We start from the raw sequence: 15,407 nt of genomic DNA on the forward strand, positions 1-15,407 counted from the left end.
ATCATCTCCCCTGCAATGTCTGCATGCAGTAATGCATTTTCTGCAAACGTGTCTGGTGGATCAGGTGGTTTTCTCATGGTCACTATCAGATCTCCTTTCCTTCTTACACCAAGGCAGTTTTTGCTCTCTTTTTTGTCATTTCTTATTAACATTGAAGCACATGGTGAGGAAATTTTCTCACATGCACATATATTCTTCTCTTAGTTTTTAGTTAGATCTTTGTTTGGTTTTCCTCAGCGCTGTTGTAAATATTTTTTTCTTTAATACAAATGTTGGCATAATTAATGTTGTATAGCAGGGGTGTCAAACTCAAATACACAGTGGGCCAAAATTCAAAACTGGAACAAAGTCGCGGGCTAACATTAATATTTATTGAAAAAAAAAATTTCCTCTAGATATAAGAATGAATCTTTTCTTATGGACTCAAACAAGTTTTGCTGAAAAACTGAATATGGAACGAGCAAAGCTTAATACTAAACAATATATATATTAGCTGTATAATACCAGTAGGCCAGCTTTAATAGTAATTTGGTATGGCTTCGCGGGCCAAATGTAATTAGGTTGCGGGCCAAATTTGGCCCGCGGGACAGAGTTTGACACCTATGTTGTATAGGAATGAATGCTGCCAACCTTTGCAAAATTCTCAAATCCTTCAACCTCACTGACTATTGACATATAACTGTGATTGTAATTATTATAAACTGGTTTCAAACCAATAGTCTATTTTATAAGACTGATTAAACTAAAAACTTATTTAGATTTCCTGCTGATTTTAACAAATTTAGTTATTAGAATCTCTAAATTAATGGTTAATCAGTAAAGATCAGCTTAATTGCTTTATTGGTTTTTCTTCTTTTAAAAGTGGTGCCCTTATTAAGATCATTCCTAACAAGGTAGATAAACATAAAGAAAGCTCCAGCATTTTTGCTGGCACTGCCCTTGTGAGACACAGTAATGACAGTATATAAAAAGACTCCATAATGTTCTACAGAACACATTATGTAGAACATAGAATAACTACTTGAATAATACTGCACTGGTAATACAAATCTCTGGGCTGACACCAGAAAGCAAGCCATGCACATTACAAAATGTTAAATTGGGTTCAATAATTCTCTATTAATCTTTTGGAAATTATTGTCTTAAGTAGAAATATTATCCAGGTGAGATTCCTACAAAATAAATGAAAGAAAGAAAGAAAGAAAGAAAGAAAAATATTTTCCTGTCTTATCAATATGGCTTGAGTGTGTAATGGCCATTTAGTCTTATCTTCTGTTTTCTGCCAGTTAATTATTTTTAATGTGTTTCAGCGTGCCTGTAGAGTGCTGTATGCCAGGTCGGTTTTCACTGTAGGTGTTTTATCTGGCTCCTCGGGGATGCTGGAGTACAAGTGGTATAAGGAAGACTAGAAAAAAAATAGAGCAAAAGTTATTTGCATCTGTATTTTTTTCTGTAGTAAATATATTAAATGCTGAGGATGCACTTGTCTCACTTACATCCTCAGTTTGAGACTCTTGTCTTTTGAGTTGATTAGACCCTGTGAGTAACACAGAACCAGAGTTACCTTTATTTCACTTTGTATGTCTTCTTGTATGTGTATGAAATAGGAAAATGTCTGAGGAGTTTACCATAAAGGAAAATTATTGGGTTAGCAAGGTACGTTGAGTGTAAAGCAGGAGATTTTAGTGTCACAAAAGTGGATCTCTTTTTACCACCTACATCACTATGGTAACCTATAATGAACACATTACCTGGTCCAGACCAGTCTATGTTAGAACTTTTGGCTTACAATTGGCTGGTAGTGACACATTTTCACTAATCCTTGTTTTTATAGTATCCAGTAAGTGCAATATCGATTCACTACTGAAGGAAACCATTTTATATAAACAACATGTAGAAAACAGAAGTAAAAAAAAGCCCAGCAAACATGTCACATTGTCATGGCATGCATTCACATTCAGATGGCGAAGTAGAAAATATCTAATCTTTTTTTGCTTGGTCCTATTCTTTTAACAAACTTTTGTTTTGAAACTGTTGTAATTGCAGCTACTAGAACACAGATTAGAAAAGTGATCAGTTACATTTGTAGATTGTTTATCACAGGGAATATCTATTTGATCACTAAAATTAATTTCTCATTTATTTGGTGACAAACTACAATTTCCAAGTCTCTTTTGTGTTTAATCGCATGCAGTCTAACCCTTTAGAGCTTTTACAGCTGTTACTTTAGAAATAGACAGCAGCACCAAGATTTCACTGAGCAGTAATATAAATAGATTAACACGTTTATTTTAGTGCTCTGTACACTTGTGATGATCTTGTGAATGGTTACCATGATCATGGTCAGCTGGATCCAATTCCAAAAGGAGACTTTGCTAAATCCATTTTCGGTTAGTATGTTTAATTATTTTATTTTAAAATATATCATTTCTTACGACCCTTGTTGGTTTTAATCTAGTTTAAACCAAACCACTCCACTGGATTTAGCTACATTCTGGACTGTCTTTTCAGAATCCAGTAGCTAGCCAGCTGATTGGAGACCGTGACAGCCAATCAGAATATTTGCATCCAAGTCTGTAATTTTGTGTGGTTCACGGTGCTCAGCAATCTGTCAAAAAATGTTTTAGTACGACTTTGGTAAAGCTACGAAGCCCCACCGCTTGATGGATTGTAGGAGCATTACGGATACTGTAGTCAGGAGCCTCGCAGAGTAATACATTTATTTATGGAGCATTAGTATTTAATAAATGCTGACAATTTATTTCTGAGTAATTTTTTCATGTACATCTATGCTGTATGTTAATAAAAGTGCCTATGTGAGATTTGGGACACAGCTTTGATTAGGAATTCTTTTTTTGTTCTTACTTTATGGCTTTAAAAAAATATCAAGATATCTATTGTATATCACCATCCAGCTAAAGAATACCGAGATATGTATTTTGGGCCATATAACCCATGAACATATGCACACATACATACACAAAGGTGTATAAACCAACCATAAATAACCAATCTAAATCTTATATACATAAAATACAGGATGACAGAAATAAAATGAATACCACAGATTGTGCATAAGGTGCAGCTGGGAGTGAAGGTAGACAGCGAGACAGAGCAAGCGAGTGAGAGAGAGAGTTTTGAGATGAGGGAGATTTGTGACTTTTAGCATGGATTATCTAGTTTGTGTGTTGAGTTGTCTTGTGTAATTAGTCTGTTGTGTAGTTGTTGTTTTGTTTTGTGTTTGAGTGATGGTACTAATGAATGTCACAAAGGCAGATTGCAATGTAAACACTGTCTCTAGGTGAAAAAGAGGAGTGAGTCACGCCTGCAGGGTTTATCCCTGTGGTGTTCTCCTCTGTATTGTGATGGATAAACTATTTTTTTTTTTACTGGCACAAATAATTTTGTGGGGCATCTTACTGTGACACCTGATTGTTCTCTCATTTTAATTATAGCAATATTTTTAAATGGTTGTACAAATTAAAAAACAAAAACAGCTGTATTGGCTGCATTTTTGGATAACTAGCTGTATATGTTTACAAAATATGTGCCTAAGTTTTCAAAATGTACAATTTATATTTGCATTTCAAGTTGTAAAAATAATTTACTCAACAAGTAAAAAATACTACTGGGATTTTATGTTTTTTGTGTGATTTCAGATCAGTTGTGTTAACACAGTATGTAAATGAAAAAACAACTACATTCAGACACGTGAGGTTGAGCTGAAAAGAACTATACGAAGCAAGGCAGAAAAAAAATAAAATGAAGCAATTTGAACATGAAATACAAATGTAAAATCAAAAGTTGTCAAAAATGCAGCCAGTTATATTTTGGACCTCAGAGTGCTAACCCAACAAATAGCGAAAAACTAGGTTTAAATTTTTGTTCATGACAATGCAGATTTCTGACATTTTTTGTAAATTTAAGCATGTAACAATTTGATTTTTTTTAAACCAAAAAAGTGTGAAACTTTGGACTTTAGAAACTTTAGAAAGTTAGACTTGTGTTTTTAAAGCAACCACCACATGTTGTGTAGCTTTCTGGATTTTATACTTATTGGGCTACATATTTATTTATTATACAGGCTATACAGTGCATAAAATTAAAATTTGCATGTTTTATGTAACTAAAGTGTGGGCTACAGAAAATAATTAAGTTACAGACTATATTTATATGAAAATCATGTATACTTAGTGCATTTTAACCATATGTGACCACCTGCATATGTGTTTGATAAAAAGAACTTTGATTTTGCCACTCCATTTGATTTCCTTACCAACCTCATGCCACCCTCAGAACATTTCTCTTTCCCTGTGGGTTGCGCCATGTTGCAAGTTTTGTGAGGTACTTTTGTGATATTTAATGTATCTGATTAAATTTTTTTTCTCCCCGATATCTGATCCAGTAATTTACATCAGGATCAGACTGATACCCATACTGTATATCGGATTGGTCCATCCCTAGTTTCAAGTCCACTAATGCAAAGAAAGCCTGGCTACGTTGATCTTGGTTTGTAGTATACCCCTCTGATATTCATGCACTAAGATGGTGTTTATTGTATAAATGCTTTGCACAATAAATTATATCATTTTGGTTCCTCATCAAAATAATGTTACTTGTTATACAACTGTAACAACCCTTAGACCAAAATTTAAAAAAAGGAAATAAAAAGCAGTAGCTAACCTTTAGGTGGGTCATCACCAGGGACCAAACTGGTCATATTGAAGGCTTCAGTATCATTTGGAGACATCTTGTTTGATAAAAAAGAGAAGAAAAGGAGTAAGACGAGAAGTCATGAATGACCTGTAATTAAATACGTGAATTATTAGTAGATAAAGGGAATTTTATTAAGACAAAAAAGAAAAAGAAAAGTACCCATCCTCCTCGGCCAGTTTTTTTTGCGCTTGAAAAATTATCTACAACAAAAGGCAGAACAAAAATCAGTATAAAAACTACCACACAGGGGGAGAAAAAGACAACACTCAAGGATATCCTATTAAACACAATACCAGAAATGATTAAAGAATAAATATTTAATTAATTAAAGTCATAGTGGATTTGACAGCGATGTTACATCACGGAGAAAAAGAAAAGCATTAATTGTCAAGTGATTGTTAGTTAATACATACTAAAGTGTTCTCTGCTTTAATCTCAAACAGCAATCTGTCATTAAGCTTCTCTCATACCTTTTTTGTCCATTTTGAGTTCATTTTGTATTTTTGCTTTCTTATATTATATTGAAAATATGTTCTTTTGTTGGTATTACCAGTTAGGTTTAAGTTGAGTTTTATTCTAGTTCAGGTTTTCATTTATGTTTGTATTTCATAGTTTCTTTCATGCTCCTGCTCAAAATCATGTTCATAGTCATGATAGTCTTTCCTAGTTTTTCCCGTTTAGGTTTTAGTTTAGCTCTCACCACTGTTCATGTTGTTTTGTTTTGTTTTCTTGTTATCTAATAAAGGCTCGCCTTTTGTTTAAAGCTCACTACCATCTCCTCTCATGTTCTGCATTTGAGTCCATTTCACAAACACACTGGCGTACATGTTTGCATCCATCCAAACAGGTATGAGAAAAAAAACCCTGTCATTTTGTGGCAGCAGTTGTCAATTGACTCTGGAAGCAGAATACTACTTGAAATCTATGTGGGGACAGGCATTCTCATGAGTGTGTGATAGGGTGGGCAGATCGAGCCAAATATCGATAATATCGATACTAACGCTGGTATCAGTATTGGACAGATACTAATGCAGTTGGATCAAAGGTTGCTTCTATCCAGTTTGTATGCTCCCCACTGAACTCTGTTAAATACATTTTTACTATATATTTTTTAAATTAAAAAATATACTTCAAACATGCACTATGAAAAATATCTAAACCTTTCTCTGTTTTGTCATGTCAATGCTTTTTACCCCGTAGCACATTTAAACAACAGAAGCTGACACAAAGTCTTTTAAAGACTGGCACATTTACATCCCAAGTCTCTAAAAAACACACTTAATATATTAGAAAAGCTAAAAGTATTTTTTTACTGTGTTTTTTAATTGTGTTTAGTAAAAGTCAGAGCACTCATTCAGCAAGACTGAACTTAACAAGAGTTTTATTGCTTGGTTGATAGATACATAAGAAAACTGGGAGGGCTAAGGGCAGATACAAAATGGACATATGGAAAGGGCATAGCAAGAGGGAGATTGTGACACGTGACGGTGGTAGATGGACAATAAATACATGAGGGCAAATGAGGGAACAAAACACAGGTAGAACACAGCCACCTTGGTTGGTAATTGGTCCCATTCATGTCTTTGTCTTATCTCTGTGTCTCTGGAACACAGAGACAAGACAAAGACATGAATGGGACCAATTACCAACCAAGACAACCTAAACTAAAATACTGATAAACCTGAGCACAAGCAAACTGAACTGTGAAACATAAGACACACAGAGAACATAAGAATGAATAAACAAGACTCAAAACTCTAACAGAAAACACTGGGTCAACAACCCAGGTACCCTAACACGATAATGCATCTCATAAATCATGATACACTGTTCTCCCCTACATAAGATCTCTTTATAGATTAAAAGTATCAGTATTGGCAATACTGCTGTTAATTTACCTGGTATCGGATTGATACCAAAATTTGCCTACAGTTTGCAACTAGTTGTTTTGTCATTGTAGACAAACTTCTGGACCTTGACAAGACTAGTGTGCTAGACAACTTAACACTGACTGTGCTTTCATTGGCCACTTTGGCCTATGATGCAAGAAATCTTTAATAACTCCTTTAAGGTGTTGAAAGTTTTAATGATAGAGAAGGGAATGTCTGCCATGTCCAGCGGATCATTTGGAGGCTCCATTAAGACTTTTAGATTGATATCTCGGAGTAATCACTTAGTTGACCAAATGCACGGAGTTTAACTGTTTATGCTAAAACTTATTTTACTTACTTTTTTCATTGATATTTAATCTCGTTGTACATATTGGCAGTTAATCACGTCACAGAGTTCTTGTGCTGTTAATTCAGCTCAGATTATTTTTTAATATAGATATATTTGATACATGTTAGAATCAGGATCATCACCACTGATCATTTTTAGCTAATAGTAAATAGTTAGATAACTATAGCAGTAATAACATTTTACAATTCTATAGGCAGGAGGGAGTGCAGAGAGGTGAAGACTACCAAGGAGAGTGCAGCAAAAGAGTGGTATGTTTTAATCTGGTGCAATTTGCCAAAATAGGGTTTGTTAGATGACAAGGGAGGCTTTATTTTTTTTATTTTTTTTAATGAATTAATGTATTAGGGGGCAGGAGGGGTATGTCTCTGCTTTCCTTCCTCTAAAAGTCACCACACACCGTTAGGATGTGACATCAATAGAGTAAGAGCTAGATTAAAAGAGCTGGGCGAGTTAATATATTCACTGTTGTGTTGAAGCAGTGAGGTACAGTGTTGGTGCGGAGCAGCTGAAACATAATGCTGAGTCTTAAAGAGGAATAAGAAAATTGTGGGAAAGCGTGTAAGTATGTAAGAGAAGTAAAAGATATGGAGGTCAGAGGAAATCAGTCGGTTTATGAACAGAACGGCGGTGGAGCTGGTCGGTCGATTTTGTGTATAAACCTTTTATAATATAGTGTGATCACAAATACCTCAGACTGTAGAAAAGCTTTGGGGTTATACATGACATAAGGAATTGTTACTGTCCTTACCATTTCTTCTTTTCACGCAGACAAGAGCCATTCCCAGTGAGATGATGCCCACAATTACACCAAAACCAGTTGCAACTACAGGTAGAAGTTTATGAGCAGAAGGTACTAGAAAAGCACAGACCACAAACAAGTGTCAGTCTTACTTCCAATTTTGGTGAAAGTAAAGAAGAAAGACATCTACTGTTAAAAACCAACAAATCTCTTATTTTATGGTCTTGAGAGCAGCAAAGTATGCCGAATGACATGTAGCAAAGAACAAACTTCACTGATATTTGAAGAAAAACCCTCCTAGTATAATGAATATGCAATTTAAGAAAATTTCACTCACCTGAAGATGTCCTTGGTGTGGTCACAGAAGAAGTCGTCCCTGTAGTGCTGAGCTTTGTAGAAATTGGGTCTACTGAAATGTCTACGGTTAAAAACCAACAAATCTCTTATTTTACGGTCCTGAGAACAGCAAAGTATGTTGAATGGCATGTAGGCAAAGAAGAAACTTCACTGATATGCAAAGAAAAATCCTCTTAGTGTGATGAATATGCAATTTAAAGAAATTTTGCTAACCTGAAGATGTCCTTGGTGTGGTCACAGAAGAAGTCGTCCCCACTGAAACGAATATCTCTAGATGTCAAAAAACACCACAGCAATTGACCTGGGCATTTTTATTTACTTATAAAAATCTTAACAATAATTGTGTTTTTCCTGATTGTGTGACTTGTAAAGTCCATAGACGGGGGAGGAGCAAAGGTCAAAGTGTTTTTTCAGCTGCAATAAAAGAAGATTGTGTAGTGATTGTTTCATTATTTAAGTTTCTTGTGGATTCACCACAAAAGGCATTTTTCTTCCACTTCTGCAATACTGTCATAAAACAGCCCAGTGTCAATGTTTTACAATTAGTCCTACAACACTTAAACAATGTTGTAGGGCTTTAATGATTGAGTGATTCAAATACTTTGATTATAAAAAACTCTCGACACAGTCTTTGCTTCGATGCTTCCTTTAACACGCGGCTCTGTAGTGCTCCGATGTATTAAACGATGTAAACACAACGACCTGCAATACAAAAGTATTTAGAAGCAGTGTGTGAATAAAAGGTTTGACAACATTGATCCCACACACACTGATAACACAATGGCAACAGTGATGATGATGCTGACACAGTTTAACATGCAGCCGGAGTTTGTTTATGCGCAAGAGCAAAGAAGTGGAGGCGTTACTGAGACAGTGAGGTCAAGGTGAGTGAAACAGACTGTGTTTCTAATGTCAAAACAGCAGCGATGTTCCTGTAATCACCATTAAAACCTTTACTTTAGTGAGTGAGTCCGTCATCAAAGCACCTGATCAACAAACTCTGGCGTGAAGAAAAGCAAACTCTGCAGCTGCTCCATCCACCGCTATTTGTTTTAAACAGAGAAAAAAATCTGCAGTAAACCTCCAGAAATACTATTAAAATATGCAGATGATCTGTTAACTGAGTCTGACACCAGACTGGTTAAATCATACAGCTTGCTGAAGGCTGACGGTAGCAGTCTTATTGTACATGGAAGTGGTATCTGCAGCAAACAGGGGCTAAACCGTATTAACTTGAAGACTCTTGTAACATTTTTCACACTGAAAGTGAAATCATATCAGATAATGTGATAATTAAACTGCATTAATATTTAAAAATATAGGAATAAAAACTTTTTTAACAACCTAATAAAATATAAATGGGCATTTAAACTCTGATCCGCTGACCTGAGAGCTATTAGGTTGGACACTGAATTATTAATATTAATTATTAACATCTAGACCATCGTATCATCTGTTTTGTGCCATAGTTTAGATTACACATATATCTTGTTTTGTTTTATTGGACCTTTGACGATATTTTTAACTATTTATACTTTTTTTTAATTTAAGATAAAGCTTTCTTAAAATACATTTTATATAAATACACACCCACACACACACACACACACACATACATATATATATATATAATTTACATATAATTTTAAATACAATTTTTTTGACAGATCTTATATCTTATATGCAATAAACTTTATAATTTCTAAAATAGAAGCTTACTCAATTACTAAAAATAATCGGTAGCTGAAGCCCTATGATATTGTTTTGCTGTCATCTGATGTCAGTACATAACACATAATGCACTGTAAATACATCCATCAATACTCAGAATTCTGCTCCCTGGACGGAGTTAATTTAATTCAAGAGATAGGCAGTTTATTTAAGGATGGAAATATGTATCACCTCCTAATATCTGGTGATTACATTGTTAAAGGTAAACAGAACCTTATAAACATCAGGCTTTAGCTTCCCTTTTTGGTTTGTAGAAATAAATGCACATCCTGTAATGAGGTATAATAGAGAGCAGCACATTGTGATCACTTACTTTGTATGTTAATGAAGGATATGTTACTGTGAGGAGACTGGTATTGTCCCCCTTTATGCTGTGACATGTAAAAACATGTCACTTCCACCTCAGCAGGTGAACTCTGCTGTGCCATAGAGAGGAGCTCAGTTGCTGTAAGTGTCTGCAGACAGGAGATGGACGTAGATTTTCTTCTTCTCATAAAGTACAAAAAACACTGAGTCACAGAAACAGATGATGGAGTCTGACATTTCACTGTGACTGAGTCTGTTTCTGTGATCATCATTAGATTCATTGTCAGTTCAGGTCGAGGGGCTAAAAAATGTAAAGATTTCTCAAGTTAATTAAAGAAATGTTTCATTTATTTGAAAATAAAACCTAATAAGAGAAATATATGTATGTTATGCACATTTACATTTTCCTCACACCAAACAACCGACAAGTTGAGAGAAGTTGTTTTTTTCTACTGATACCGTTGCCAAACATCCTCATATTAGTTAACTGCATTAGTATTTACTCACTTTGTATAACAGCTGTAATTTCTGACATGTTACTCAGTGGAAATTTTGTTTTAAATTGACTCTTAAATTCAAACAAATTGCAGTTTATTTAAGAATGTAACATCGGTTACATGTAAATGAAAAACTTTATAAAAATCAGTTTTTAGTTTCATTCTTTGGTTTATAAAAGCTAAAACTTTATGCACATACTGTACAGAGGTATACTGTAGAGCCGCATGTTATGATCACTTACTTTGTATGCTGATGGAGGACGTGTTACTATGCAGAGACTTATGTGGTCCTCCTTTATGTTCTAATGTGTAAAAACATGTCACTTTGACCTTAACAGGTAAACTCTGCTCTGCCATAGAGAGCAGCTCAGTTCCTGTCAGTGTCTGCTGACAGGAGATGGACGTAGATTTTCTTCCTCTCATAAAGTGCAAAAAACACTGAGTCACAGAAACAGATGATGGAGTCTGACATTTCACTGTGACTGAGTCTGTTTCTGTGATCATCATTGGATTCACTGTCAGTTCAGGCCGAGGGGCTAAAAAAGGTAAAGATTATTTTTTTAGTTAAATAAGCAAATGTTTCATTTACCTAAAGATAAAATATATTAAGTGAAACTGAACTGAGAGTTTTACTTTTTAAAATGATCAAGTTTAATACACATGAAACATAAATTCCCCCAACCCTTAAGTTGAGAGCAGCTTCGTTTTTTGTACTGATACTGTAGACAAACATCCTCACATTAGTGCACCTCAGCAGAATTTACTCACGCTGTATGTTGATTGGTGACATGTTGCTCTCTGGAGATTTCTGTATATAAAAGTAATAACAGGTCACTTCAGCTGTAAGAGGTGAACTTTGACGTGTCCATGACAGAAATTCAGACCCTGTCAGAGTCTGCAGACAAGGAGCTGCTTTATCAGGTTTATGTCCTGAAATGATGAAATAACACTGAGACACAGGAACAGATGATGGAGTCTGACAGTTCACTGTGACTGAGTCTGTCTCTGTGATCATCTGTGGATTCACTGTCAGTTCAGGCCGAGGATCTAAAAAATGTAAACATTTGTAGAGTTAAATAAGCAAATTTTTATTTTATTTAAAATAAAATCTAATAATAGAAACTGTTGTGAGAGGTTTTTTTCTGATGCACATGAAAATTTTCCTCTTAACTCACAGTGTGATCACTTACTTTGTATGCTGATGGAATATCTGTTACTGTGAGGAGACTGGTATTGTCCTCCTTTATGCTCTGAGCTGTAAAAACATGTCACATCCACCTCAGCAGGTGAACTCTGCTGTGTCATAGAGAGGAGCTCAGTTGCTGTCAGTGTCTGCTGACAGGAGATGGATGTAGATTTTCTTCCTCTCATAAAGTACAAAAAACACTGAGTCACAGAAACAGATGATGGAGTCTGACATTTCACTGTGACTGAGTCTGTTTCTGTGATATTCTTTGGGTTCACTGTCAGTTCAGGTCGAGGAGCTAAAAATTTAAAAATTTGTTGAGTTAAAAGAGAAAACATTACATTTATTTGAAAATAAAATTAAAAAAACTACTCTGAAAGTTTTAATCTGATGCACATTTAAACCTCATATTACTGCGTTCGTTGCAGTAGCATTTACTCACTTTGTATTGTGACTGGTGACATGTTACTCACTGGAGATTTATATATATAAATGTAATAACAGGTCATTTCAACTGTTACAGGTGAACTCTGACGTGTCCATGACAGAAATTCAGACCCTGTCAGAGTCTGCAGACAAGGAGCTGTTCTGGCAATTTCATTCCCTGCAATGATGAAATAACACTGAGGCACAGAAACAGATGATAGAGTCTGACAGTTCACTGTGACTGAGTCTGTCTCTGTGATCTTCTGTGGGTTTACTGTCAGTTTAGGTGGACGGAGATCTGAAAAATTCAGGTACATGTTAGATTAATTAAGCACATTCGCATCTATATTATATTATTTATATTGTAGATTTATAATAATTACATTTAGATGAATAATTATTGCAAGTACTCAGATAATAACTAATCAACCCCATAATTACAATTGAAACATATTATAAACTGTTCATGTACTTTTGTCACTCACTGTTTATGGTGATGGTGGATGGCTCGCTGTAAGGAGATGGCAGTTTAAAAGTATCAATTTGTACAGTGTAAGAACATCTCACTTCAAGCTCAGCAGGTAAACTCTTATGTGCGATCTTTAGTAGCTCAGTCGCTGTCAGTGTCTGCACACAGGAGGAACCTTTGGACAGTTTTTGGCTTGCAGTGTAGAAATCACACTGAGACACAGAAACAGATGATGGAGTCTGACAGCTCAGTGTGACTGAGTCCGTCTCTGTGATCGCAGGTGGACTCACGCTCAGTATAGGTGGAAGACTGGCTGAAATTACATTTACACAGATGTTATGTTGAATATTTTATATATGCACAAAAAGTATTCATGATGAGCAAAGCTGAGTTACTGTAGAGAAACTCTAGAGACAAAACAGTAAAATTAATAAACCCATACAGTGATAAACACATGAAACTACGACTGACCTTGTGCTTTAATTTCATGAAAGGAATCTGAAGAAGGAAAGAAGAAAACACAAAATAGAATCAACAATAAAAAGATTCAAAATGTAAACTTGTGTTAGAGGTAAACATGCTAACACCTAACAGTAATAATAGGTGAGACTATATTTAGTAATAGGTGACATGAACAATGAATCATAAGAAGTTTAACTTACACATGAGAACGACTAGCAGCAGGAGATCAGCCATGATTAAAAGAACAATGTGAACGTGCAGAACAGACTACAACAGTCTGACTGCTCTGACTCTCATGTGCATTAAATGTTAATTTTAGAACTTGTTTTCAGGAAAACCACAGTTTTCACAGTGTCACACTAACTGGCCACAGTAAGACACACGTCACATACTGAGAACCTGCAAATATACACTTTTTAAACCCTCACACATATAACTAGAATATATTTAGTAAACCTTTTTGTAGGCACATAACAGTTAAAGTGTCTGTTGATCACTTTTGTGTTTCTTATACATGTTTATTTCTACCATGGCAGAAAGATTAGTGAATACATGCTTTATCATGTATGTCAAAACAAAAGTAATTTGCTTTTTAGTAAATGGATTATTAATGAAATTTTGAGATGTTGGTAAAAATGGTTATAGAAATCTTTAGACACAGATGGGGATACCATTTCCACCTGATTATCAGTATAGTTTTTGTGTTTGTTCACCAGCCATCATAAAACTTCCTTTCAAGTAAAAATGCATTTTAGCATACAGTATAGCTACAGCTAGAGTTCATATAAACTATACAGCAGAGGTCTCATTACTATAAACCATGAATGCCTATGCCATATTTTTTCTTCTAAGGCATAGCAACAACCTCAATACATGAGAATAAATGGACAAACAGAATTATAAATAACTTGTCTAAAATGAGACCATATAAAGTAAAGAGGTTTGACTTCGAGGACAGACGTATCTCCACCTAACTGCTGTTCAAATCTCCTCATTGTGATGTTCAGCCAATCAGAAGAAAGTTTGTTTTAAAGGTAGCTAGCACAGGCTGTGGGTGAAGCAAGGCTTTTGTAGAGGACAAGACAAGACCATATACACAAATAGGCGAGTGAACACGGGTAAAAGCAAACTAAAGTGAAACTAATGAGAGCAGAGAAGCTAATTACAGACAAAAGCTGGAAGTCAAATGAAAGCAAGGAGTATGAGAAAACTAACCTTCCAAATAAAACAGGAAAAAGACAAAAGATAAACAACAATGCACACTAATTTTTTTTTTCTTTGTCTGTTTCCTAAATGCTGGATACTTTTTTGTAATCAAAACTCAGAGAGACACAAATAGACCTGCTGTAGCACACTTTTTGAAACCCTCAACCCATATAATGATGATATTGTTAAGTTAAATGGAAATCTGGACACAAGCACAGAGGTGATCTTAACAGGAAGGAATTTATTCAATAGGCGAGCAACAGTCTTTTCCTCAGAAATATGTTGGTGGAAGCTAAATTATGTATTATAAATGAGCTGTCTCTCTCTCATGTGTTTCCAGACAAAATCAAAAGTAATTTTGAACTAATTGTCTCTAAAGACCTGCTAAAATGTTCATTTAACACTCTTTTGAGTGTTAAATGAACATTTTTGACAGTGTTATATTTCTAACAGTAACCTAGTCAGTGTTAAAGATTAACAATGGCTAACATTAGCAGTGTTGATTCTCTAACACTGTAAAGTTACTAGCATGTTTAGTTATTTTCCAGTGTTAGAAAATCAGCACTGCTCAGTGTTAGTCATTGTTAATCTTTGTCACGTTCCCCTAAAAGGGTCCAGGCGATTAGGGAAAGTAACAAAAAGTGTCCAGGTCAGAAAAAGGAGACAGGGAGGCAAAAGGGGTTCAATTAAAGAGTTTTATTAAAGTTTCTATTAATAACTCAACTAAAAGAGACAGACAAGCTGTTATCACCATTTAAAGAAACAAAACAAAACTCAAGCGTTGGTCAGTAAAATGAAAAGTAAGTAAAGAGGATTAGTTGCCAAACACACTCTTCTCCACGAGTAGGAGCAGAACACACAGCTCACTAGCTGCAAATCAACAGAGCCCTAGAGCTGCTCTTCTTCTTCTTCTTCTTCTTCATCTTCCATTTTAACGGCAGCTTGCACTTCCATAGAAGTTGCATTACTGCCACCCTCTTGTGTTACTTAGACTGCATCTAGCTCTTTAAATCCTCTTAAATAATCCCATACTTCTCAGAAACCAAAGAACCACTTCTTTCCTTTCATGAC

General features: G+C 35.1%; 1 protein-coding gene and 1 long non-coding RNA gene across 3 annotated transcripts; both read right to left on the reverse strand.

The window, feature by feature from the left end:
* Positions 1–1,232: 1,232 nt before the first annotated feature.
* On the reverse strand, positions 1,233–10,350 carry LOC113021691 (uncharacterized). 2 transcript variants are annotated; one of them, XM_026166393.1, is made up of 8 exons: positions 10,098–10,350; positions 8,267–8,308; positions 8,034–8,114; positions 7,706–7,810; positions 4,876–4,916; positions 4,684–4,750; positions 1,497–1,537; positions 1,233–1,405 (listed from the first exon to the last, which is right to left on the reverse strand). In XM_026166393.1, the coding sequence occupies exons 1-8, from the start codon at positions 10,276–10,278 to the stop codon at positions 1,307–1,309; spliced, it is 657 nt and encodes a 218-aa protein (XP_026022178.1). In that variant the 5' UTR covers positions 10,279–10,350; the 3' UTR covers positions 1,233–1,306. The 2 variants fall into 2 exon arrangements, with proteins under 2 accessions (XP_026022178.1, XP_026022179.1); XM_026166394.1 differs by lacking the exon at positions 8,034–8,114.
* Positions 10,351–11,597: 1,247 nt separating this feature from the next.
* Positions 11,598–12,302, reverse strand: LOC113021752 (uncharacterized). The gene is made up of 3 exons (XR_003272353.1): positions 12,216–12,302; positions 11,778–12,071; positions 11,598–11,634 (listed from the first exon to the last, which is right to left on the reverse strand). It is a non-coding gene; the product is annotated as an uncharacterized LOC113021752 (long non-coding RNA).
* Positions 12,303–15,407: the final 3,105 nt, after the last annotated feature.

The sequence above is a fragment of the Astatotilapia calliptera genome, chromosome 5 (genome assembly GCF_900246225.1).
Source record: "Astatotilapia calliptera chromosome 5, fAstCal1.2, whole genome shotgun sequence".
Taxonomy (NCBI): Eukaryota; Metazoa; Chordata; class Actinopteri; order Cichliformes; family Cichlidae; genus Astatotilapia; species Astatotilapia calliptera.